Source organism: Orycteropus afer, unplaced genomic scaffold (assembly GCF_000298275.1).
Source record: "Orycteropus afer afer isolate SDZICR_OR568_19922 unplaced genomic scaffold, OryAfe1.0 scaffold00106, whole genome shotgun sequence".
Lineage (NCBI taxonomy): Eukaryota > Metazoa > Chordata > Mammalia > Tubulidentata > Orycteropodidae > Orycteropus > Orycteropus afer.
The window spans coordinates 5,558,066-5,582,458 of NW_006921693.1; the positions used below are offsets into that span (position 1 = coordinate 5,558,066).

General features: G+C 45.7%; 1 protein-coding gene across 1 annotated transcript in view; it reads left to right on the forward strand.

Moving 5' to 3' along the window:
* Positions 1–24,393, forward strand: part of MTSS1 (MTSS I-BAR domain containing 1) — a 232,930-nt gene that overhangs the window by 19,867 nt on the left and 188,670 nt on the right. The window contains exon 2 of the mRNA XM_042781324.1: positions 23,111–23,172. Within this exon, the coding sequence (XP_042637258.1) occupies positions 23,111–23,172 (62 nt within the window). The remainder of the gene's footprint in view (positions 1–23,110; positions 23,173–24,393) is intronic.

The window sequence follows — 24,393 nt, forward strand, 5'->3', positions numbered from 1 at the left end:
CCACAGTAATCAAAACAGCTTGGTACTTGTTCAGTGACATACATACAGACCAAAGAACAGAATTGAGAACTCAGTAATAAATCCATCCATGAGCAGCTGATCTCTGACAAAGAGTCAGAGTCCATTCAATGGGGAAGAAACAGTGTTTTTAACAAACGGCGCTGGCGAAACTGGATATCCATATGCAGAAAAAGGAAACAGGAGCCATACCTCACACCATGCACAAAAACTAATTCAAAATGAATCAAAGACCTTAATGTCAAAACTGAAACAATAAAATTCCTGGAAGAAAACATCGGCTCAAAACTAGGGGACCTAATTTTTGCCATAAATAGTCAGTCTATCAAACCTAAAAATACACGAATGATAGAAGATATTAAATGGGACTTCCAGCAAATTAAATACACTCATCAAAAGATATTACCAACTTACTAGTCATAACCAAACACCTTGGAGAATGAGTCGCTGGACCTGGCGGCTCAAGACCATAGTCTTAGGGGACACCAAGGTCAAATGGCATAACATTGCCCTCAAAGACAATGTCCTACATCCTCCTCTGGTGAGTAGTGACTGGGGCCTTAAAAGCTTGTGAGCAGCCATCTATTGGTGCAGCTATTGGTCTCTGCCCATCTGGAGCAAAGAAGAGTAAAGAAAATCAAAGATGCAGGAAACAGTCAAAGGACTAATGGACTATGTGAACCCCAGCCTCCATGATCTTGAGAGCAGAACTAGATGGTGCACAGCTACCCCTGGATACAAAAAAAAACCAAACTCATTGCCGTTGAGTCAGATCCAACTCATAGCAATACCTCCTTGGGTTTCCGAGGTGGTATCACTACGGAAGTAGATTGCCCAATCTTCCTTCCAAGGAGTGGCTGGTGGATTTGCACCACCAGCCTTCTGGTTAGCAGTCAAACGCCTTAGGCAGTCTGTTACCAGAGCTCCCACCAATGGATAGAGTGGGAGAAAATTGTGGAACAAAACTCCAAATCATAAAAAGACCTGGCTTACTGGTGTGATAGAGACTTGTGTAACCCCCGAGACTATGACCCTTAGACACCCTTCAAGTCTGGAACTGAACTCGCCCTCTTGGCTCAACTTTCAGCCAAATGATAGGCCTATAAAGTAAACAGTAACATCCATAACGCACACGACTTAGAACAGTCAACCACATGAGATTGAAAGGGTAGCATTAGCCCAAGGATAAAGCTTGGAAACCAGCAAGGGATAGGAAAGAAGGATGAGGGGAAACAGGAAACACAGGAGGAAGTGGGAAGAGTGCTGTTACACTGTGGGGGGATTGAATGAATGTCTCAAAACAAAATGTGTGTGAATTGTTGAATGGAAAACCTATTTGCTCTGTAACCTTCCCCTCAAATCACATTGAAAAATAAATAAATAAGCTGTTACCAAGAGAGAAAAAAGACCCACCAACTGGGAAAAAAATCTTTGGCAATGATAGGTTGTAATCTGATAGGTTGTAATCTCTAAAATGGAGCTCTGGTAACATAGTGCCTAAGGCACTTGACTGCTAACCAGAAGTCTGGCGGTTCAAACCCACCAGCCACTCCTCAGAAGGAAGGTTGGGCAATCTACTTCCGTAGTGATATAGCCTCGGAAACCCAAGGAGGGGACTCTATGAGTCAGGTCCGACTCGACAGCACATAACAACAACAACAACAATCTCTAAAATATACAGTAAACTTCAATTCAACAACAAAAAGGCAATCCAGTCAAAAAACGGGCAAAGGACATTAACAGACACTTCACAAAAGAGGACATTCAGGTGACCAACAAATACATGAACAGATGCTCACAATCATTAACCATTAAAAACCAAAACCAAACCCACTGCCATCAAGTTGATTTAGACTCGTACTGACCCCCATTGGGTTTCTAAGGTGGTAAATCTTTAGGGAAGTAGATTGCCCTATTTTCCTTCCACAGAGTGGCTGGTGGGTTTGAACCATCAACCTTCTGGTTAGCGGTCAGATGCCTTCGGAGCTCCTTTCATTAGCCATTAGAGAAATGCAAATCAGAACTACAATGAGATACCATTTCACCCCTGAAAAATTGGCAGTGATTGAAAACACAGAAAATAACAAATGCTGGCAAGGTTGTGAGGGATTGGAACTCTTATACATTCCTCTTGAGATTGTAAAATGGTAGAATCTCTGTGGAAACCAATATGGCGCTTCCTCAAAAAGCTAGAAATAGAAATACCTTATGATCCAGCAATTCCACTCCTTGGTATATATTCTAGAGATGTAAGAGCAGTGATGCTGATAGCCACACACACACCTGTGTTCATTGCTGGATTGTTCATGACAGCAAAGAGATGGAAACAAGCAAGGTACCCTTCAACAGAGGAACAGATTAACAAACTGTGATATATACTGATTGGGTTACCTAGTGCCACCGTAACAGAAATACCACAAATGGGATGGCTTGAACAAACAGGAGTTTATTCTCTTACAGTTTGGAGGCTTTAAGTCTGAGTTCAAAGTGCCAGGCTCTAGGAGCTGGATGAATGCCCCTCAACCTTGGGCTTTAGCTCTGCCTCCTACTCTCGGCCCATTGAAGCTGGAGGCTGCTGAGGCTGACAGACCTAAGGTTGACTAGTAACAAGGCACAGTCCCGATATTACCAAACCACACAGAAGGCCATTAAATCGTGTCCATTAAAAGTCCCAAGATCAGGAGGGCAACATGGTAGCCTGCTGAACAACGACTCGGCTACATGCAGGGTTCAAGCATCCCCAAAGCTGCTGTTTATATACTGGAAGCAGACCACATTCCTAAAACAGATACTCAGTTGCTCCAATAGAGTCCACCATGGAGTTAATTACCAACCTCACCACGGGGAATAACTGCATCCAGCTGCCCAGCCACTCAACCAGGCCCAGCCAAGCTGACCCACAAACTTCACTACCACATATACATGCAATGAAATATTACACAACTAAAAAGAATAATGAGAGTCCCATGAGACATTTTTTAACATGGATGAATCTGGAGGTCATTGTGCCAAGTGAAATAAGTTAACCGTAAAAAGATAGTATTGTGTAGTCCCACTGTTATAAAAACTCAAGAATAGATACACACACAGAAAACACAGTTCTTTGTTGGGTACCAGGGATGGAAGGGAGAGGGAAGAGAAATCATTTTCTGGATATCAGACACTTAACCACTTTTGGTGATGTGAGAGGCAAGACCAGACATGCATGAAGTCAGCACAACTTGAGAAGGTAAATCAAGACACCAAGAAATACACAGGAAAAAGGAACAATTCTGGTAAATGTTATACCATACATAATCTTGAACAACAGTAAAAACAGCCAAAAAACCAAAAGGAAAAACAGCCCTGTGGAGTATAGTTTCACTCTGTAACATAGGAGTCACCATGTGTTATAATTGACTCAATGGCTATAGGCTTGGTTTCTTTGGCTTTATAGGATGAACCAGAGTGCCTGGGTGCTGCAAACCATTAACACACGTGGCTGCTACCCGAAGGTTGGAAGTTCGACTTCACCTGGAGGCACTTTGGAAGAAGCCGTGACAATCTACTTCAGAAAAATTAGCCCTGGAAAACCTAGGAGTGTAATTCCGTTCTGACACATGGGTTTGCTATCAGTCAGAGTCACCTCAACGGGAGGATGAGCCCAAACGAAATACCAAATCCGTGCTGTTGAGTTGATGCTGGCTCATAGCGACCCTGTAGGACAGAGTGGAATTGCCCCACATGGTTTCCAACACTGTAATCCTGGTGAAAGCATACCGCCACATCTTTCTCCCTTGGAAGGGCTGGTGGGTTTGAACTGCCAGCTTTTTGGTTAGCAGCTAAGTGCTTAACTACTGCACCACCAGGGTTCCTTAGAATGAACTCACAGGTGCTCATCTGGGGGGCTAAAACCTCCAGTACACGCATGATCCTCTCAGGGTCCTAGGTGTTCGTGTGTCTCTTTAGGGTGTTGAGGAGATCGGCCCAAAGAGAAAGTAATCCCTAAACTGTAGAAGCAGTCTGGAGTTGGGTGGAGGGTAGGAAGGAAGGATGCTTCCAGGGAGGAGATGTGGGTGAGGCTTACAAACACGAGATGATGGTGATGATAGTTAACATTTGTGTAGGCCGTGCGTTCACCAAGTGCTTACTGACATTCGTGGTCTCAGGTGGATGTTATATACAGGAAGCAACAAATGGCACAGTGGTTTGGGACCCTGTTTCTCCCTGTTGTAATGGAAGAAAGGTTAGTGGGGACAGATGTTTTTCATTTGGGGAGAGGGATTAAATATACACAAACATTGCTAATGATCACTTAAGTAAAGCAGTTGAATCCAGCCCCTGTGCTACGTGGTTAAATGGTGAGTCCCCAGATTTCCAGAGGAGCCCTGGTGGCACAATGGTTAAGCACTAATGTGTTAGCAAAAGTTGCCAGTTCAAACCACCCATCCAGCGGCTCTGTAGGAGAAAGACCTGGACATCTGCTCCCATAAGGTTAAACTCACTGCCATGAATAGATTCCAACTGACAGTGAACCTATAGGACAGAGTAGAACTGTCCCAAAGGGTTCCTGAGACTGTAAATATTGTTTTTTTTTTTTTTTTAACTTTTTTGTACATGTTTGAAAACGGGACAAAACAAACAAAAAAATCATATGAGGTAGGTGTTACTGTTTTTTTTTCCTGCTTTATTGAATTTTTTTCTGTCTTTTATAAATTTTATTGTGATTTGGGTGAAAGTTTACAGAACAAAGTCATCTTCCATGCAACACTTCACATATACTTTGTCTCACAGCATTGACTGTAATCTCCCACAATGTAACAGTTCTCCGCCTACTTCCTCCCCATGTTGTTGTTATGTGCCATCAAGTCGGCCCCGACTCATAGCGACCCCTCCTTGGGTTTCCGAGGCAGTATCACTACGGAAGTAGGATTGCCCAACCTTCCTTCCGAGGAGTGGCTGGTGGGTTTGAACCGCCAGCCTTCTGGTTAGCAGTCAAGTGTTTTAGCCACTATGCTACCAGAGCTCCCATAGCCACCTCTTTCCTGTGTCCATCCCTCCATGCACTCCTGCTCCCTGAGCTGTCTCCCTGTGCATATACAGCCCTTCTGTTCTCCCATGATTGGTCTCTCCAAGGAGTGTATCTGCCTAATGTAAATGTTCAGCTCATGTGCCTGTCTTTTGTTTGGCTGGAAGGCACAGTGGGTTCAATTCTAGGCGTGAGGGGCAGTTAGGGACCATAGTTTCAGGAGTTCCATCAGGCTCTCTCAGCAGACCTGGTCCTCCCTGCTTTTTTTTTTTTTTTTTTTCCCCCATGATTTTGAGTTTTGTTCCACATTGTTCCCCACTCTATCTAGGATCTCCTATATAGTTTCCCCTCTGAGTGGTTACAGTGGTAGCTAGGCACCATCTAGTTCTGGTCTCGTAGTCATATAGGCTGAGGATCGCATGGTGTACCAGTCCCTTGGGCTAATTGTTTCCACGGGTCTTTAGTTTTCTTCATTATTCTTTGCTCTGGACAAGGAGAGACCCATCATTGCATCTAGATGGTCACTTGCAAGCTTTTAAGATCCCAGTCCCTACTTGCCAAAGTAGGATGTGGAACAATGTTTTTGTGTAGTATGTTATGCCAGTTGAGCTTGATGTGCCTTGTGACCATGGTCTCAAGCCCACAGGTCCAACTACTTGCTCCCTCTGGGTAGCTGGTTGTGGCCAAGAAGTGACTACAACCTTGTCCCTTGTCAGCTCTATTATATACCTGGATATTCTTACAGAACATACCAATACACTTGTAAAAACCAAGGCTGTAAATCTTTATGGAAGTAGACTGCCTCATCGTTCAACTAGGGAGTGGCTGGTGGGTTTGAACTGCCAACCGTTTGGTTAGCAGCGAGATGCCTTACCCACTGCACCACCAGAGCTCCCCTGTTATGAGTACAGCCTAGGAAATCTTTTGGGGCAGTTCTGCTCTGTCACTTGGGGCCATATAAGGACACCTAACAGCAACAACAGGTTTGCAGATGTGAAAGGTCAACCAGAAACTACCTTAAATCAGTTTACACTAGCCTTGGGCTTCCACATAAAAATCTTACTTAACTGATATTTTCCAAACCCACATTTTCTTGACTAAAATGGATGTCAGAAGAGACTCTGCAACTCTGAAACTTGCCCTTGAATAGAAAGTAGCTTCAGGAAGTAGAAGAAATGATAAGATAAAAGAGTTGAACACAAGATTTCAAAGAGCAGCTCGAAAAGACAAAGTCATTTATTGTAATGAAATGTGCAAAGATCTGGAGTTAGAAAACCAAAAGGGAAGAACATGCTTGCATTTCTCAAGGTAAAAGAACTGAAGAAAAAAATTTAAGCCTTGAGTTGCAATATTGAAAGATTCTATGGGCAAAATAGTGAATGATGCAGGAAGCATCAAAAGAAGATGGACAGAATACACAGTCACTGTACCAGATAGAAGTGGTCAGTGTTTGTCCATTTCAGGAGGTGGCATATGATCAAGAACCTGTGGTGTCGAAGGAAGAAGTTGAAGCTGCACTGAAGGAATTGGTGAAGAACAAGGCTCCAGGAATTGATGGAATACCCATTGAGATGTTTCAACAAATGATGGCCCACTGGAGGCACTCATTCAGCTATGCCAAGAGATTTGGAAGACAGCTGCCTGGCCAACTGACTGGAAGAGATCCATATTTGTACCCATTCCAAATGAAGGTGATCCCACAGAATGTGAAAATTATCCAACAATATCATTAATATCAACCCCAAGTAAAATCTTACTGAAGATAATTCAAGAACGGTTGCAGCAGTATATTCAGAGAACTTCCAGAAATACAAGGTAGATTCCAAAGAGGCCATGGAATGAGGTATATCATGGCTGATGTCAGAAAGATGTTTACTTGTGTTTTATTGACTATGCAAAATCAATCGATTGTGTGGATCATAACAAATTATGGGTAACACTGAGAAGAATGGGAATTCCAGAACACTTAATTGTGTTCATGAGGAACCTGTACATAGAGCAGGAGGCTATCATTTGAACAGAACAAGGGGATATTGCATGGTTTACAGTCAGGAAGGGAGTGCATCAGGGTTGTATCCTTTCACCATACTTACTCAATCTGTATACTAAGCAAATAAGAGAGGCTGGACTATATGAAGAGGAATGTGGCATCAGGATTGGAGAAAGACTCATTAACAACCTGGTATACGCAGATGACACAACTTTGCTTGGTGGAGGATGACTTGAAGCACTTACTGATGAAGATTAAAGATTACAATCTGCAGTGTGGATTACATCTCAATATAAAGAAAACAAAAATCCTCACAACTGGACCAATGAGCAGCATCATGATAAATGGAGAAAAGATTGAATCTGTCAGAGATTTCATATTACTTGGTTCCACAATCAATACCAATGGAAGCAGCATCCAGGACATCAGATGACATGTAGCACTGGGCAAATCTGCTACAAAAGACATCTTTTAAGTGCTGAAGAGCAAAGATGTCTCCTTGAAGACTAAGGTGCGCCTAACCCAAGCCATGGTATTTTCAATCACCTCGTGTGCATGTGAGAGCTGGACAATGAATAAAGGCTGAATTAAGAGTTGATGCTTTTGAGTTGTAGTGTTGGTGAAGAATACTGAAAGTACCATGGACTACTAAAAGAACCAACAAATCTGTCCTGGAAGAAGTGCAGCTGGAATGCTCCTTGGAAGCGAAAATGGCCAGACTTCGTCTTAACTACTTTGGTCATGTTGTCAGAAGGAGATCATGGTTGGTAAGGTTGGAGGGTCAACGAAAGAAGGGAGGGCCTTCAACAAGATGGGTTGACGCAGTGGCTGCACGATGGGCTCAGATAAAGCAAGGCTTGTGAGGCTGGCACAGGACTGGTTTCATTCTGTTGTACGTAGGGTTGCTATGAATCAGAGACAACTCGACAGAACCTAACAACAACATCATCATTTAGAGTAAAGGACCCTTGCACCTATTACGAATGAAAGAAGACTCGTGGCCCAATCCTAACTTGCCCCCACTTTGAAAGGATCTGCTTTGTTTAAATGACAGCTTTCCAAAACCTAATCTTTTATTCTTCCCAACTGAATGCCACAAAGATTCTATTAAAAGAGATGGCTCTTCCTCAAGTTCACATCCTTGGCATTTGCACCTGAATGCCTGGCTTCCTGGCAGCCATTTGGTTTACTCCCAAGTAAAATGTTTGTTACAGTGTCTTAACTTGACTCCAGAATCTGTCACATAACAGGAGCGTCAGTAAGTCTTAGGTGAAACCATGGAACAATTTCAGTTTAAAAAGAACGGGGGAAACTTAAGAGCAGTGAATGAAAGGAACTGGTGTGAGGACAGACTCTCCTCTGACCTTGGGTGGATTACTTAACCTCTGGGAGCCTGTTTTCCCTTTGGTGAAAAGGGAAGAACTAAGGCCTGGTCCACCCACAGCCCTCCCAGGGTCCTTGTGAGAGCCCTTGATAATCTCTCCTGCTGTGGGTTATGTGAGGTGGTGCCAGTAATGATGCTGATGAAATAAATTTGGCCTCCTAAATGGGAGGTTTTCACCTTTGAAAACTTGGTTGCATATCAGTTGAATGATGAAGGTAGTGATTTCTACCCTCTCTCCCACCCTTTTTTTTTTTTTGGTGGCAGGGGCCATCTGAAATAAGGAAATAAAAATAGTAATAAAAAAAAACCCCTCACTGCTGTTGAGTCGATTAGACTCGTAGCAGCCCCTTCTTGGGTTTCTGAGGTGGTATCTTTACGGAAGTAGATTGCCCAATCTTCTGAGGAGTAGCTGGGTGGTTTGAACCACCAGCCTTCTGGTTAGCAGTCACATGCCTTAGGCACTATGCCATCAGAGCTCCTAAAAAGAGTAAAGGGCAATAAAACTTAGTGGAGGTTTGAGATGAGTTTGGAAAAAGGAAGGAGTGGGAGTGGGAGGAGAGCTGTGTGTTAATCATGGAAATGTGGAATGTGCACACTTTTTTTTTTTTTTGCAAAAATTGAAAAAACAAAAAGATAGAAGCAGAAACCTAGTTGCAGCTGTAGAACACTCCAAGGGTGCCCGGGGTGACTTTGTCATGTCATGGCCAGTGCCGAGTAATGGGACTGTCTGCTCTCGGAGGTTCTGTAGCCGAGTTGTCCGGTACCCACGCCACGTGTAGCTTTTCAGGACTTGAACTGGGACGACTGAGAAACGGATATTTAATTTCATTGTAATTAACTGAAATTTAAATAGACATATGTGGCTAGTGGTTGCCTTGATTTGGGTGGCTCAGAATAGACAAAGGAATGCTTTATGTGGGCCCTGGTGGCACGGTGGTGAAGTGCTCAGCTGCTTACCGTAAGGTTGGTGGTTAGAACCCACCCAGTGGTCTGGAGGAGCAGAGACCTGGCCATGTGCTCCCATAAAGATTAATAGCCGAGGAAATCCCAGGGGGCAATTCTGCCCTGTACTGTGGAGTTGCAGTGAGTTGGAATCGACTTGATGACACACAACAGCGACGACTGGTCCAGAACTTAAGGGAAAAGAATTTTCCTTTGAAGGGACAATTGACATATTTGTTTGGATCTTTTTTATCTCAAGTAGAGACCTACCCATATGTCAGGAAACACAGTCTTGGCATTAACCTAGTAATGCAGGAGGGAGAATAACGCGATGTCCTTGGCTTAATTAGCGTGTTATAGTTACAAATGGAGGGGCTTGTGAGGGGAGGCTGTGGGAGGAGCATCCTTTGTGGTTAAATCTCCCTCGGCACAGGCATGGTTACTGCTGCTGAGGGTGGGCAAGTGGGTGAGGGTGGGCGTGCAGGGAAGCAACCATTGATTATCCCCAAGGCTGTCATCCACTTGATGGACAGGGATAATTAGTGGATTAGGCAAGTCCCACCAGAGAATAAAGCCCAGGAGTGGTCTTTATGACGGATGGGTTTACACAGTGCCTTTTATCCGAGGATCGTAGGAGCCCTTCATCTTGCAGGATGGGGTGGGGAAGGGTGGCTTTGGGGACAAAGCTGTGACAGGCATTCACGAGCCCTGTCCATCATCGTGCACACCCGCTTCTGGAAGATTCCTGCCTCGTTGGAGCAGCAGTGAGTCTGCAGGAGCTGGGGCTGAGGCCAGGAGGTGCCCGGCTTCCCTTCTTTGCTTTTCCTTTCCCAGAAGGAGCGTACCTAGAGGAAGAAGGGGAGTGGTGCTGTGCACTCCCCTCCCGCTCGCCCTTCTGGGGCTCCTGCATACGTGGGAGGGGGACGTAGGGACAGTGGTGTCAGTGGCGGCAGCCAGGGATGCTTTGGGAAGGGAAAGCCCCCCCTCCGTTCTCTAGGGTAGGAGCAGTTGCTGTTGTTGTTGTTATGTGCCGTCGAGTCGGCCCCGACTCATAGCGACCCCTCCTTGGGTTTCCGAGGCAGTATCACTACGGAAGTAGGATTGCCCAACCTTCCTTCCGAGGCTAGGAGCAGATAAGTCACAAAACCAAAACCACGCCCACTGCTGTCCAGTCAATTCAGGTACTTTCCAGAATCCACAGGAAACCTGAAGATGAGGCTGAATTACCTGCAGTCACACCTCTGAATGACAGTGCCTGCGGACATTTCTGGTATGCTTATATCAGGCTTTTTTCCGTACAAAGGGTTTTCCTCTGTTTTGTTTTTTGTTTTCACGTGGTTGAGGGTCCTGACCTTTCTGGGGTGACGTTGGCATTCTCCGGGGGCATTGACAGTTGTGACTGGGTGGCGTGTGTCTGGGGCGCCCCTGGCCCCTGCTCTGCGTGGGCTGATGTCACGTTAGTGGCCTTTAAGTCAGCTCTAGCTCACAGCGACCTGTTGCCGCCCTGCACCGCCTTCTCGGTCACTGGTGTGTCTGAGTCTGTGGTGGTGGCTGCTGCGTCAGTCCGTCTCACTGAGGTCTCCCTCATGTTTGCTCACCCTCCACTTTACCAAACATGATGTCCTTTCCCAGTAATGGGTCTTTCCCGATGATTTGAGACATGTTTCGCCTCTAAGGTGTGCCTGACCTCATAAGCAGGTGAAAGCTGGATCGTGAAAAAGGAAGACTGCAGAAAAATAGACACATTCGGATTGTGGTGGTGGTGAAGAATCGTGAAAATACTGTGGGCTACCAGAAGAACAAAAACATCCGAGCTCCTAAACCAAACACCAGACTCACTGCCATCGAGTCGAACCCAACTCCTAGCGACCCCTCCTTGGGTATCTGAGGAGGTATCACTATGGACGTAGATTGCCCAATCTTCCCTCTGAGGAGTGGCTGGTGGGTTTGAACCTCCAGCCTTCTGGTTAGCAGTCAAGTGCCTTAGACACTGTGCTACCCCCAGAGCTCCTTCTGTGCTCCCACAGGACCCTAATGTAAAACAGGATGCAGCCTGTGGCTGGGCTGGGCAATTGGGTTTGTCCTGCTTGTTGCTTTCACTTCTCAGAATCAGAGTGGCACTTGGGCTGCAAAGTCAGACAGATCTGGACTCAGATTTCATCCTAAACCACTTTGGTGGAACTCTCTGGATTTCAGTTTCCTCAGCCATAATATAGTAGCAGCACCTGCCTCTTGGGTTGTTGTGAACATGAGCTGAGAATGGTCTACAGCTGTGTCAGTCGCAGTGTGGTCCATGGCAGCAGCAGCAGCATCTCCAGACTGGACCTGGCAGCATCCCATGCCCCACCTCCAACCAACTGAACCAGAACTTGCGTTTTACACAATCCCCAGAATGTATAAGTTAACACCTGAGAAGCACTGATACGTGTATCTGGCACATAGCACTTGTTTAGAAATAGTGAGGTTTTGTGATTAAGGTGATGACAGTGGTGCTTGTCAAGGTGAAAGGTGAGTACATGGCAAGGCGTCTGCCCAACCTTAAACCCAAGGCCTGAATTCCTGTCAGCCCTAGACACTGGTGAGCCAGCTTCTGTCTGGACACTTTTGGGCAGGACAAAGGCTTTTGAACTGGAACCCAGCTCTGTAGCCTGCCCCTGCCCATCTCTATTTTGTTTTCAACCACACAGTTCCTCCTCCTCACGAATATGCCGTCCAGCTCTCCGTCTCCTCGAGTTGCCTCTTCTCCAGCCCCAGCTCCCGGCTTCTCCGTTCTCTGTGTGGAGCTTGGTGTCAGATTCCCTCAGCTGTCCCTTGAGGTTCCGCTGTCCCAGCAGACCAGGCTGGGAGAGGCAGCTGCTGCATTATTTATGGAACACCATTCACCAGCCATGCCCGATGAGATACACACCGTTTGTTCTTCTGCACTGTGTGTGGGACACCATCCTGGACCTCTCTTAAATGAGGACAAAACAGAACCCCAAGCCAACACTGCAATAGCGTGGCTTCTGTGCCCTACACTAGACGAAGGCCTGCCCCAGTCTTCTGGCTCTGGGGAAACTGAGGAAGGAGAGGGAGAAGTGGAGAGGGACTTGGGATACTTCCCACAGCACGAACTTGAGGGTGGGGTGGGAAGGCCAGTTTCATATTTGCATGGGTGACCACCGGATTCTTGAGGAGAAGGAGACTCAGTGGGCTTTTCTCCTGAGAAGTTGGAAAAAGTTCTTCTCTTCCCCACTCCTAAAGGGATCAGGTGGCTGCCAGCCCTGTAACTGATTAGCCAGGTTCTCCCACCACGTGACCCGTTGGGATTTATGTCACATGCCATTGGAATGAAGGCCACCCGGTGATCCTCGGCTGCCCTAATTTGGTTAAATTCTAGACCTTGCCTTTGAAGGCCACCCACGGTTGCTTTGTCCATCCTGCCCAGGCCCACTTCTTTTCACCAGAGGTGGCTTGTGTCTTCTCTGCTTCCCTGCCTTTGTCCTTCTTACCAGAAATGCTTTTCCTTTCTCCTTCCTCTGTCCTTGAGCCCACAGTTGAGTGGAGGAGACCTCAGGCTTTTGAACTGGTGTATAATAAGCTGGAGAGCTCTAATTCAGGAGGGTAGGTGTTAGAAGGAAGGACATCAGAAAACACTCTTCCAGAGTGACATTTCTGCTGGGTCTTAATGGCTGTGTAGGAGTTTTCCAGATTGTTGAATCTTCCTGGAGATTTGAAGAGAATGTGGTCATCAGAGCTGGTGTTCATGACGTGGGGAGGCCTGTGGGAGCCCTGCTCGGTGGTTGCAGAGGTATGCATTAGAGCAGGTCTTCAGGAAAGCCCTCTCTCTCTCTCTCTCTCTCTCTCTCTCTCGCTGCAGGAAGTGGGCACCGTCATACATCTTGATTAAGGGCGTCCTCCTCATATGCTTGTAAACAAAGTGACTTTCTCTTCCTATTTCTTTAACAGGGGACTTTTTCCTTTCTGTCAGAACCCGATGTGATTTGAGTTGTTTTCAATGAACTGCCCACGGTTCCCATAACTCCCAACCTTCTTCTCCAAAGAAATTCAAGTGATTGTTTCAGGAGGAGAGACTTCCTTTTGCTTTCTCACTTGGGATTTGGCAGAACCAGGGTGTTCGGTGGGAGTTTTATTTTCTTTGATTTGAGTCTCTCTGCAAAGTGGTGAAAGCGTTCTGTTTTCTCTGGACTCCACAGTGGGGTCTGTGGAAATTCTTTCCTCGAGGTTTCCTCAGTCATCAACAGCAGGCAGAAACACGGTCGTGTGTGGGCGGGCACAGACAGGAAAATTAAGGATTATATTGGAAATGCTTTCTAGAAGGGTTCCAAATACATAAAATGCTTTGGCTTACAGGTTTCTTTGGAAACTTGAGCATAGTCCCCTTTACTAAATCTTTTTGTCTGGAAAAATCCGGGGTCTACCTTTTAATCTTTTAAAAGGGTCTACCTTAAATCTACCTTTTAATCTTTTAAGGCATTTGATTGTGTGGATCATGACAAATTATGGATAACATTGAGAAGAATGGGAATTCCCGAACACTTGATTATTCTCATGAGAGACCTGTACCTTGACCAGGAGGCTGTCATTCGAACGGAACAAGGGGACGCTACATGGTTTAAAATCAGGAAGGGGGTGCGTCAGGGTTGTATCCTTTCCCCATACTTATTCAATCTATGTGCTGAGCAAATAATCCGAGAAACTGGACTATATGAAGAAAAACGTGGCATCAGGATTGGAGGAAGAATCATTAACAACCTGAGATACTCTGATGATACAACTTTGCTTGCTGAAAGTGAGGATGACTTGAAGTACTTACTGATGAAGGTTGAAGAATACAGTCTGCAGTATGGATTACATCTCTATATAAAGAAAACAAAAATCCTCACAACTGGACCAATGAGCAGCATCACAGTAAATGGAAAGAAGATTGAAGTTGTCAAAGAATTCACATTGCTTGGTTCTACAATCGATGCCAGTGGAAGCAGCAGTCAGGACATTAGACGATGTGTAGCATTGGGAAAGTCAACCGTGAAGGAACTGTTTCAAGTGCTGAGGAGCAAGGATGTCTCCTTGAGGACTAAGGTATGCCTGACACAAGCCATGATATTTCCAATCGCCTCATATGCATGTGAGAGCTGGACAATGAATAAGGAAGACCGAAGAAGAATTGATGCTTTTGAGTTGTGGTGCTGGCGAAGAATGCTGAAAGTACCATGGACTGCTAAAAGAACTAACAGATCTGTCCTGGAGGAAGTGCACCCGAAATGCTCCTTGGAAGCAAGAATGGCCAGACTTCATCTTACCTATTTTGGTCATGTTGTCAGAAGGGACCATTCCCTGGAGAAGGTGTCATGCTTGGTATGGTGGAGGGTTGACGAAAGGGGGGGAGGTCTTCAACAAGATGGATTGACACGGTGGCTGCGATGATGGGCTCAAGTATAGCAGGGATCATGGAGCTGGCGTGGGATTGGGCAGTGTTTCGTTCTGCTGTGCATGGGGTCACTATGAGTCGGAAATGACTCGACGGCACTTAACAACAAAATATAACAACCTTTTCATCTTTCTACCATTATGTCCTCCCTCTTTGCTTCCTCAAAGCATTTAAATATTTGTAGTAAAACTACTTTCAGGTGGGCCAAAACTTTTTTGTTCCTTGAAAGAAGCTTAAAAAAGGTCTGGAACTGGTTACAATGGCTATGGGGCAGATTCCCCAGGGGGAAGGCCCTGCACATAGCTGGCAAGTCGATTATATAGGACCAATGACACCAGTGGTTCCAGGTGGCTATAAATGGGTCCTCACAGGAAAATAGATACTTACTCTGGACTGGACTTTGCTTATCCTGTGACATGTGTAAATATCAAAAACACCATTAAAGGACTGGAACAAAAGATACTGTACCAATTTGGGCCACCAAATTATATTTCCTCAGACCCAGGAATGTACTTTACATCCCGTAGGGTGCAGCAAGGGCCAAAAAACATCATATTAAGTGAACATACTGTGTTGCATACCATCCTCAAAGTAATGGTTTGATAGAGAACTGGAATGGGCAATTGAAACATTTGTTGTCTAAAACTGGGGGAGATAAAGGCCTAAAGGGCTGATACTTTCATGAATGTGTGCTCACACTCAACATGAGTGGGGCAAAGGGAGAATCACCGCTTGACAGATTCCTATGCTTTTCTGGGGCATCGAAGGAAGAAGGGGTGGGGGAGGATGCTGGTGCCACTGTACAGTTTTTCCCCACATCACCTAACGTTGCTTTCTTCCTGCTAGAAGCTATGGTCCATGGACCTGGGATACAGCTGCGGGTGCCAGAGGCTGGGGTGATCCCTAAGCAAGAAACTGTTTCTGTACCTCTGAATCTGTATGCCAGAATTCCCAAGGGCCTTATGGGATGGATTGTACCTTCTCCCCATCTGGCCATACTAGGGCTGACAGTGATACTACCATTCTGCCCAGTGGTCGAGATAGTCCACTGGTTTTGTATCTGTGTAACCATACCCAGCATGAATGGGAGTGGACTGAGGGGGAAGCACTTGCTAGACTGATCTTGCTACCAGCAATCTGGATAGGCACAACAGCTGAACTTGATGTCCCCTCCCAAGGTGGGAAAGTCTGGGTAAAAATAAATGACGAATGGAAAGAAGGAAAAATAATAGCTGAAAGAAAAGGAATGAATACATGGGTTATGCAGCGGGGGAAATGCAACATTATGCTGATACCTAAAGATAGACTTAGGACAAGGGAATAATATTATCTCAGTTAAATATTATCAGATACCGTAAGGATGATAATGAGAAAAACTTTTGGATCAGATGGACAAATATAGCAGACCTGAATGGCTGGTATCTGAATAATCTCACCCTTAGGACTCTTTGCCTTACTAAAAGACTAATTGTTAATGACCTTGGGATTGGTAATATGATCAGAAGGGGCAAATTAATCTTTCAAGTGTGAAAGGGCTAATGACTAGAAGAGTCAGGGGGCGCAATGAGGTGAATTGCTTGATGTGGCCCTTCTAGCCATTGTCCTCCATTCTGTGATGTATTGCAAATACTATTATCCATGCCTGTTTGGGGTGGTGTGGTAGTTAAGGTCGGGTGTTAACTTGGCTGGGCAGCTGGTAGTAGTTGTTCCCTATAAGGGCTGACAATCGACTCTGTGGTGGGATTTGCCTTGAGCTGCTGATTGTTAAAGCAGTCCAGTAGGGTTATTTCTGTTGGAGCAGCACAGGGGGAATGTATCTTGAGTCCTGCCTTGCTGGAGGGTATAATTCAAATCACTACCCTTAGCTTCCTTGAGGGTATACCTACGAATCTCCTGGGAAGGTTTGCCCTCCTCTTGCTTGGCTTCTGTGTTTTGGCACATCCTCATCTCACCCCTGGATTTGGGACAGCAGCCGTCATCTGATCTGCTGATCGGGGTTCATCAAACCCCGAGAATTGGGAGGATCCTCCAGACCCACTCACGGACCTGGGACCCGCCAGCCTGGCAGCCTCCGCCACTACCACGTGAGATGATCCCTTGGGTGTCTGTGAGTGTGTGAGGTGTTACAGTGAAATACAGAACCCTAAGACGGAATTACTGAGAGGAGGAAGAGGAGGAGTTAGTGTCTGAAATGTTGGAGTGGTACGGTAGTTTGGACATTTGGGACATCTTTAACTTCCACATCATGGGGACCAGCCTTGTGCTGATCTCTCTGAGAGAAATTGTTCAACCACTTGCCTTTAAATATTAATAGCATTTATACATGTCTTCTGATTTTTCAACAAGGAGGTTTTTGTCTTTTGTTCTTAGAAGTTGATTTTTTGAATCCATTAAATTATATATTGCCTAAAACAGGTGGGCCTGACACTCTTTGATAGACTGTCAAATATCATTAAGTCGGGAGAGAGCTGCTTTGGGTACCTCCTTCTGGCTGAGTGTGTGTTCATAGGCTGAGAACCGTGCACTGTGCCCCACGCCTCTTGACTAGAGAGAGGACCCGTTCTCTGTTGCTAATTTGGTAAAAGATGAGGCTCCAAGTGGGGGCAGAGAAGTAGTCTTAAAGTGCTTTGAGCAGGAGCTGTTTTTAGGTACATTCATCCTGGGTTTGAGTACTCCACGCCACCGGTACGCCACCATTTACTTCGGAGCAGCACCCAGATTTTCTGGTAGTGCACCCCGCTGCTTCAGCCTGTCCCTGCTGGACGTGGCCAGCTGACACTGGAGACCCAGTTGCTGTGGAGCCGGTTCTGACTCCTGGCGACTCCTCGTGTGTCAGGGTATAGCAGTGTCCCACAGGCTCTTCAGCGGCTGGTTTTCTTTTCTTTCTTTTTTCTTAATTTTTTTTGTTTGGTGGGGGGAGGGAGTAGATTTTAGGCCTTTTCTTTCTAGGTGCCTCTGTGTGCATTTGAACTGCCAACCTTCTTGTTAGCAGCAAAGCACTTAACCTTTTGTGCCATCCAGGGACTCTGAAACCAAACCATAAAACCAAACCCGCTGCCAGTGAGTCGATTCCAACTCATAGTGACCCCCATTGGGTTTCCAGGGTGGTTCTCTTTTTGCAAGTAGATTGCCCCTTCTTCCTTCCCTGGAGCAGCTCGTGGGTTTGAATCACCAACCTTCTGGTTAGCAGTCAGATGCCTTAGGCACTGACTCCAGTTAACTGATAAACCAAAAAAAGACCCAACTCATTGGCGTCAAGTTGATTCTGACTCATAGCGATTTTCTAGGACAGAGTAGAGCTGCCTCATAGGGTTTCCAAGGCTGTAATCTTTCAGGAAGCAGATTGCCGTATCTTTCTCCTGTGGAGCGGCTGGTGGGTTCAAAAACTGCTCAGCTTTCAGTTAGCAGCCAAGGGCTGAACCATTGCACCACTAGGGCTCCTTGGTCAACTAATAGTAGGGAGGTGGGAAACAGTTCCCATAGTAGCTGATTCTGCATGTTGTCATCGTCAGACTCCTGACTGACGGTGCCCCCACGCTGCTTGGTCCTGCAGTATCCTGTGATCAGCTCGTGATTGGACCGTTGTGATCCATAGAGTTTTCATTGGCTGTTTTTCAGAACTAGATCACCAGGCCTTTCTTCCTAGTCTTAGTCCACTGAAACCTACTGAGCATTGTAATACCACACAAACTGTGACCCATAGACATGGGGGTTGGCTGCGCGTGAGGTGCGTTGGGCTGGAACTGGATCCAGGCCCCCTGCATGGAAAGCGAGAACTCAGTTGAAACCACTAAGAGGAAGACCCCTCAGCGGGGGTGTACGGGCTGTCTTAGAGAGTTTTTGAGATTGTTGCCAACAGAATGAGTGAGATTACGGAGTCTGCAGATGTTTGAATGAGTCCTACCAAGTGTTCACTGAGTGTTTTCTGTGGTAGGTGGCGTGCTGAGTGCTTTCCGTGTATGCCTCATGTATTCTTAGCACTAAACCTGTAAAGTGGTGACTTGCCTTCACACAGGATTAGGCGACTTGTCGAATGCCTTACAGCAGACAGTAGAGCTAATCCAAGGAACTGGACTTGCAAACGCATGCTCCTAACTTCTGCCCTGTGTTCTTTCAGTATTTAGTAATTGACGTTGATAATGATGAAGTTTTTATGATTATATATGTTTTCCATTTTATCATTATCATATATAGTATATATCATTGCTGTTGTTGGTTGCCTTCAGGTCAGTCCTGACTCATGTGTAGACTGGAACTGCTCTGTAGGATCTCAAGGCTGTGACCTTTTGGTTGCAGCCAGGCCTGTCTTCCGAGGTGCCTCTGAGTGGGTTTGTACCGCCAACCTTTTGGCTAGTAGTGGAGTGCTCAACCACTTGTGCCATCCAGAGACCCTCCATGTCATGATTACACTTACTGGTGTTGCTATTGGGAAACAAGTCCTACAAGGTAAAATGCTGCTACCAGTAAGCACTGAAGTGCTCACTTGGAATTCGGGACTTGATGTTCTCTGTCCAACCCTCTTGCCATTCCAGCATGTTCTTGCTGAATGCGCCTCATTTTTCTCTTAATAAACACTCTACTATTTTGGTAGCCTTCTCCAGGGCTCCCTGAATGGGGATGGTTGGTACCTGTGAGAAGAGGGCCCAGCCTGCGGGTTCTTCCTCCTGTGGAAGTGAGAGAGGGGGGTACCTTGGGGCTAAGATTAGGTGGACAGGGTCTCTGAATGTCCTGAGTCTTCAAGAAGTGTCTTACAATAGTTTATGAATCAGAAAGTGACAGAATGGCTATACGAGGCTGTGATTGTTTGAAGTGTTATGCTCTTAAGGGTGCTGACCGCTGTCATTTGGGCAGGACTTTCAACTATCCATTCAGGAACCCTGGTCTCGGCCCTTATCTCTTAATTACTTGGATATAGATATGGAAGTGCTCTTCATACCTAGACTTGACCAGAAAATGGTACATACATTGGGTGTTATCGTTGATGTGGGTTCTGATGCATTGGCAGCCTCACGCGTGTCAGAATACATGTGTTGGGTGTTGTCCTTGGTGTCGGTTCCGACACATTGGCAACCCCACACGTCAGAATGCAACCATGTCCCACAGGGTTTTTCAATGGCTGAATTTTTGGAGGAAGGTCACTAAGCTTTTTTTCCATGGCACTGCTGGGTGGGTTCGAACCACCAACCTTTTGTTCAGCAACCAAGCACTTAACTGTTTGTGCCACCCAGGAACTGTGAGATCTGCAAAATCTCATTTAATATGAGTTAATACACAGTTCTGCTCTTGGGTTGAAGGAAACCCCCAGGGCACAAACACCGATGGTGGCCACGTGGCTTAGCAGTGTGGTAACGGAGACTGGGCACGGGTGGTGGTGGACAGTAGCTCAGGTGTGGCTGGGTAGGGACGTCCACCAAGAGCCGCTCGGGCAGGATTCCTGCCCTGCTGCAGCTCAGTGTCCTATGGAAGAAAATTGCCACTTAGAGCAGTAACTCTGGAGACCTGTACTCGGGCCAAGGAGGCCTCGATCGCACAAATGCAGAACTGATGGATGTGACCTAGCAGCGTGTGTGAAACAGATGGCAAGGCTGGGCTGGGCTGCAAATTCACGGTGCTGTTGTTGCCAGAACCTCTAATTTGATCTTAAATTTTTTTATGTAATGACTTTATTGTTTTCATAAAAATGATACATGATGCTTATTTAAAAAAAAAAAAAAAAAAAATCTAGCCATAGAGGAAAGTACAAAGAAGAAAACACCATTCAGTCTAAATCTCAGCTTCCAGAAAGGACTCATTTTAATATTTGGTAGACACAGTTTCCCAGATAGCTCTGGGCATATTTTCAAGTAGAATTGATAGCTGGAGAAATACGTAAATGGGCAATTTTATAGCAGTATGTTCCTGCTACGTGTGTTATTTTCCAAACAAAAAACAATTTCTCACTGTAGCATAAGAGAAGACAGAAGTAATGCTGAAGAAACTGAAGTATGACTGAACTTCATTCAGTTCACTGGTTCTTCACCAAAAGAAATTAGTGTCTGACATCCCTCAGGCAGGGGTTTTCAACCAGGGGCAGTTTTTACCCCCCAGCGCTGATGGTGCAACGATTAACATTTGCTGCTAACTGAAAGGTTGGGAGTTTGAATCTACTCCGAGGTTCTGCGAGAGAAAGGCCCCGTGATCTGCTCCTGTGAAGATGACAACCAGGAAAACCCTTTGGGGCAGTTGGCTCTGACACGTGGGGTCCCTATGAGTCAACACTGACTGGACAGCCCCTAACCACAGAGGACAGTTAGCAGTGTCTGGAGACGTTTTTGGTTGTCAGAACGGGGGAGGATATATCTCGTTATTTTGTTGGTGGTGCCATTAAGTACCTTCTGACTCATGGCGACCCCATGAGGTATTACTGGCGTGGAGTGAGTAGAGGCCAAGGCTGCTGTTGAATGTCCTACAATGCACAGCAGAGTCCCCTGTAACAAACAACTGTCCTGCCCCAAATGTCAGTAGTGCTGAGGATGAGAAAGTGTGCTTGGAGGTTAGGGAAAAGATCGTTCAAGTCATCACGAGGATGAGTTTGAAATCATTATTTTTTAGCTCTGTTGCAGTTTTAGGCAATTTTGATTGGGTTTCTATAATGAGGGATGAGATGATTATTATAATTCTTCCCTCCTGCCCTTAACAACAAAATCAAGAGGTGGCATGTATTATTTTCCCTTTGTTGAGGTTTATAACATTTACATTCTGTTCTGCCTCCTTGCCCCCCAAACGTTTAGTCTTGGTTTCATATTTAAATGATTCAGTGCCAAACCCATTAACCCATTTCCTTCTAGTTGATTGTGACTCAAAGTGACCCTCTAGGGCAGAGTAGAACTAACTGCCCCACAGGGTTTCTAAGGTTGTAATCTTTACAGAAGCAGACTGCCTTATCTTTCTCTAGCAGAGTAGCTGGTGGGTTTGAACCACCAGCCTTGCTATTAGCTGCTTAACCGTTGCCAAACACCATTTCTGTCCATGGATTCCCCTTCTCTGGGTTTATTTTGAGTCAACATTTGGTTGGTTAGTTACTTGATCTTAATGCAAGTTTAATATGTGTGGGAAGGGGGCTGTCAGACTCCACCCTGGTTTAGCCTGGTCAGATTCTTACCTGCAGTTTAGAGTTTGTGTCTGAGCATCATACTTAGAAGAACAGCGAGACACAGTATCTCTGGGTCTCTGTAGGACGTGAAACCGTGTCCCATGTAGAAATGGAATTGAAAGTCAGTGGATGGAAGAGGGAAAACTGGAGAAATGAGTTAACAATCCTTGTGCCATTGTTAGCTGCTGTCAGGTCAGTCCGCGATTCATGACGACCCTGTCCCCAGCAGAACAAAACGCTGCCTGGGCCTGCGTCATCCCCACGATGGCTTGCAGATCAGACCATGTGGTCCGCAGGATTTTCAGAAGTGGATAGCCAGGCCTTCCTTCCTAGTCCGTCTCAGTCGGAAGCTCAGCGGAAACCTGTTCAGCATCATATTGACGAACAGGCCTGAGTGACAGGTGGTCGTGGCTTCTCCTGAGGTACATTGGCCAAGAATGGAACCCAGGGGACCTGTTGGGAAGATGAGCGTTCTGCCACGGAACCACCAGTGTCCCACTTATTCTTAGTTCTTTGAAAAGCCTTCCACGTGGAAGCAGGATTGGTTGTGCTCTGAGGGCCCTCAGAAGGTTAGAACTGGGATCATACGGACGTAAAGGGCAGGGTGGCTGTTACAGGCTGCAGTGGGATGGCCTCCCTGTTAGCTGAAGGGTGCAGGCAGCCTGGAGAACCACCTGTGGCCGTATTGTATGTAGATGTTGGCTCAAGGCATCAGCGGAGTGGCTATATTTGGGTGACGTTCCAAGCCTGAGATTATGATATTCTAATAATGCTTCCTGACAGCCACCAGTCTTGGGGACGAACACCAGTCACTGCTGTTTGGGATAAGAATGAGAACAGCCAGACTGTGTGGCATTAGCAGCTGGATCGGGGCAGAGCCTTAAATATTCTGAACCCCATGTGTTTGGACCCCCCATCTGCTGAGTGAAAAGGTGCTACAGCAATGTGTTACGTGTTGGATTCGGCTGAACTGGTTTCCAGTTGTTGTCTGTAGAATTTGCAGAATTACACAGATGGAGTACATTCTAAACACGATCCCAGAGCCAATAAATTTATATATAATCTGGGCAGTGTATCATAGATGCTGCAAAGGGAACTAGTCCTACAGAGATCGTTCCTTGTGTAATTGGAATTGGGTGTTCTGTGAATGCCTTAATCAGATGTCTGTCATAGTGTGGCTTATGGATGGCTTTGTTTTGTTGCAGGGGAGCTACCCAGTTTGGGAAGATTTCATAAACAAAGCAGGAAAACTACAGTCCCAGCTCCGGTAAGTAAAAGCTTATTGTGTATAGAAAAAAAGCAATATTCTTAAACAGAGGATGAAGTAGGACAGACCCAAGGTAAGGTGCAAGATTGGGCTAATTGTGCAAGTGTTATGGATATAGAAGGATGTAGTGGGTTCTACTTTGGCATCACCACTTACTAGCAATATGTCCTAGCCTCTGATAACCATCTGTAAAACTGGACTCATATCTACTCTGCCTCCGTCCATAGGAATTTTGAGAGTCAAATGAGGTAATGATGGTCAGCATTGATGTAGCATCACTGTGTACTAGACATATGTTAATTTATTTAAATCTTAACAACCCCATGAGGTAAGTCCAGTTAGTATCCCGTTTTGTTGATCAGGAAACTGAGGTACAGATAAGCTAAATTACTTATTCAAAGTCTCACAGCTAATAAGTGGCAGAGCAGGGATTTGAACTCAGGAGCCTGACTCTGGATTCCATGTTCTTACCCATTCTGTTTACTGTCTCTCAGTATAAAGAGTTTAAAATCTAGTGCCGACTGTTGTCTGATTTCACTTATATGAAAATGCCTAGAAAAGGCAAACCTATAGAGCAGATGGAGATTAGTGGTTGCCTAGGGATAGGAATAGAAGGAGGGATAGACCACAAATGGGCATGAGGGATCTTTTTAGGGGTGATCAGAATGGGCTGACAAATTGGCTTGTGGTCATGATTTTACAGCCCTGTACATTTACTGAGAATCATTGAATCATACACTTAAAATGGGTGACTTTTATGGTGTGCAGATTTTACCTCAACAAAAGCTATTAAATAAGAACAAATCAGACATAGTGCTGCTGATCTACAGGGAAGTTATTCTTTATTATTATTATTATTATTATTATTGTGATTTGGGTGGAAATTTACAGAGCAAATTCACTTTCCATACAACAGTTCACGCACACATTGCTCATGACATTAACTACAATTTATCTCAGTGCAACAGCTCCCCTCCCACTTGCTCCCGATAGTTACCTCTTCCCTGTGTCTACCCTTCCATGCACTCCTGCCCCCTGAGCTGTCTCCCTGTGCAAATGGCAGTTATTCTTGCCCTGTGTCTACCCTTCCATGCACTCCTGCCCCCTGAGCTGTCTCCCTGTGCAAAGGGCAGTTACTCTTGCCCTGTGTCCATCCCTCCATGCACTCCTGCCCCCTGAGCTGTCTCCCTGTGCACAGGGCAGTTACTCTTGCCCTGTGTC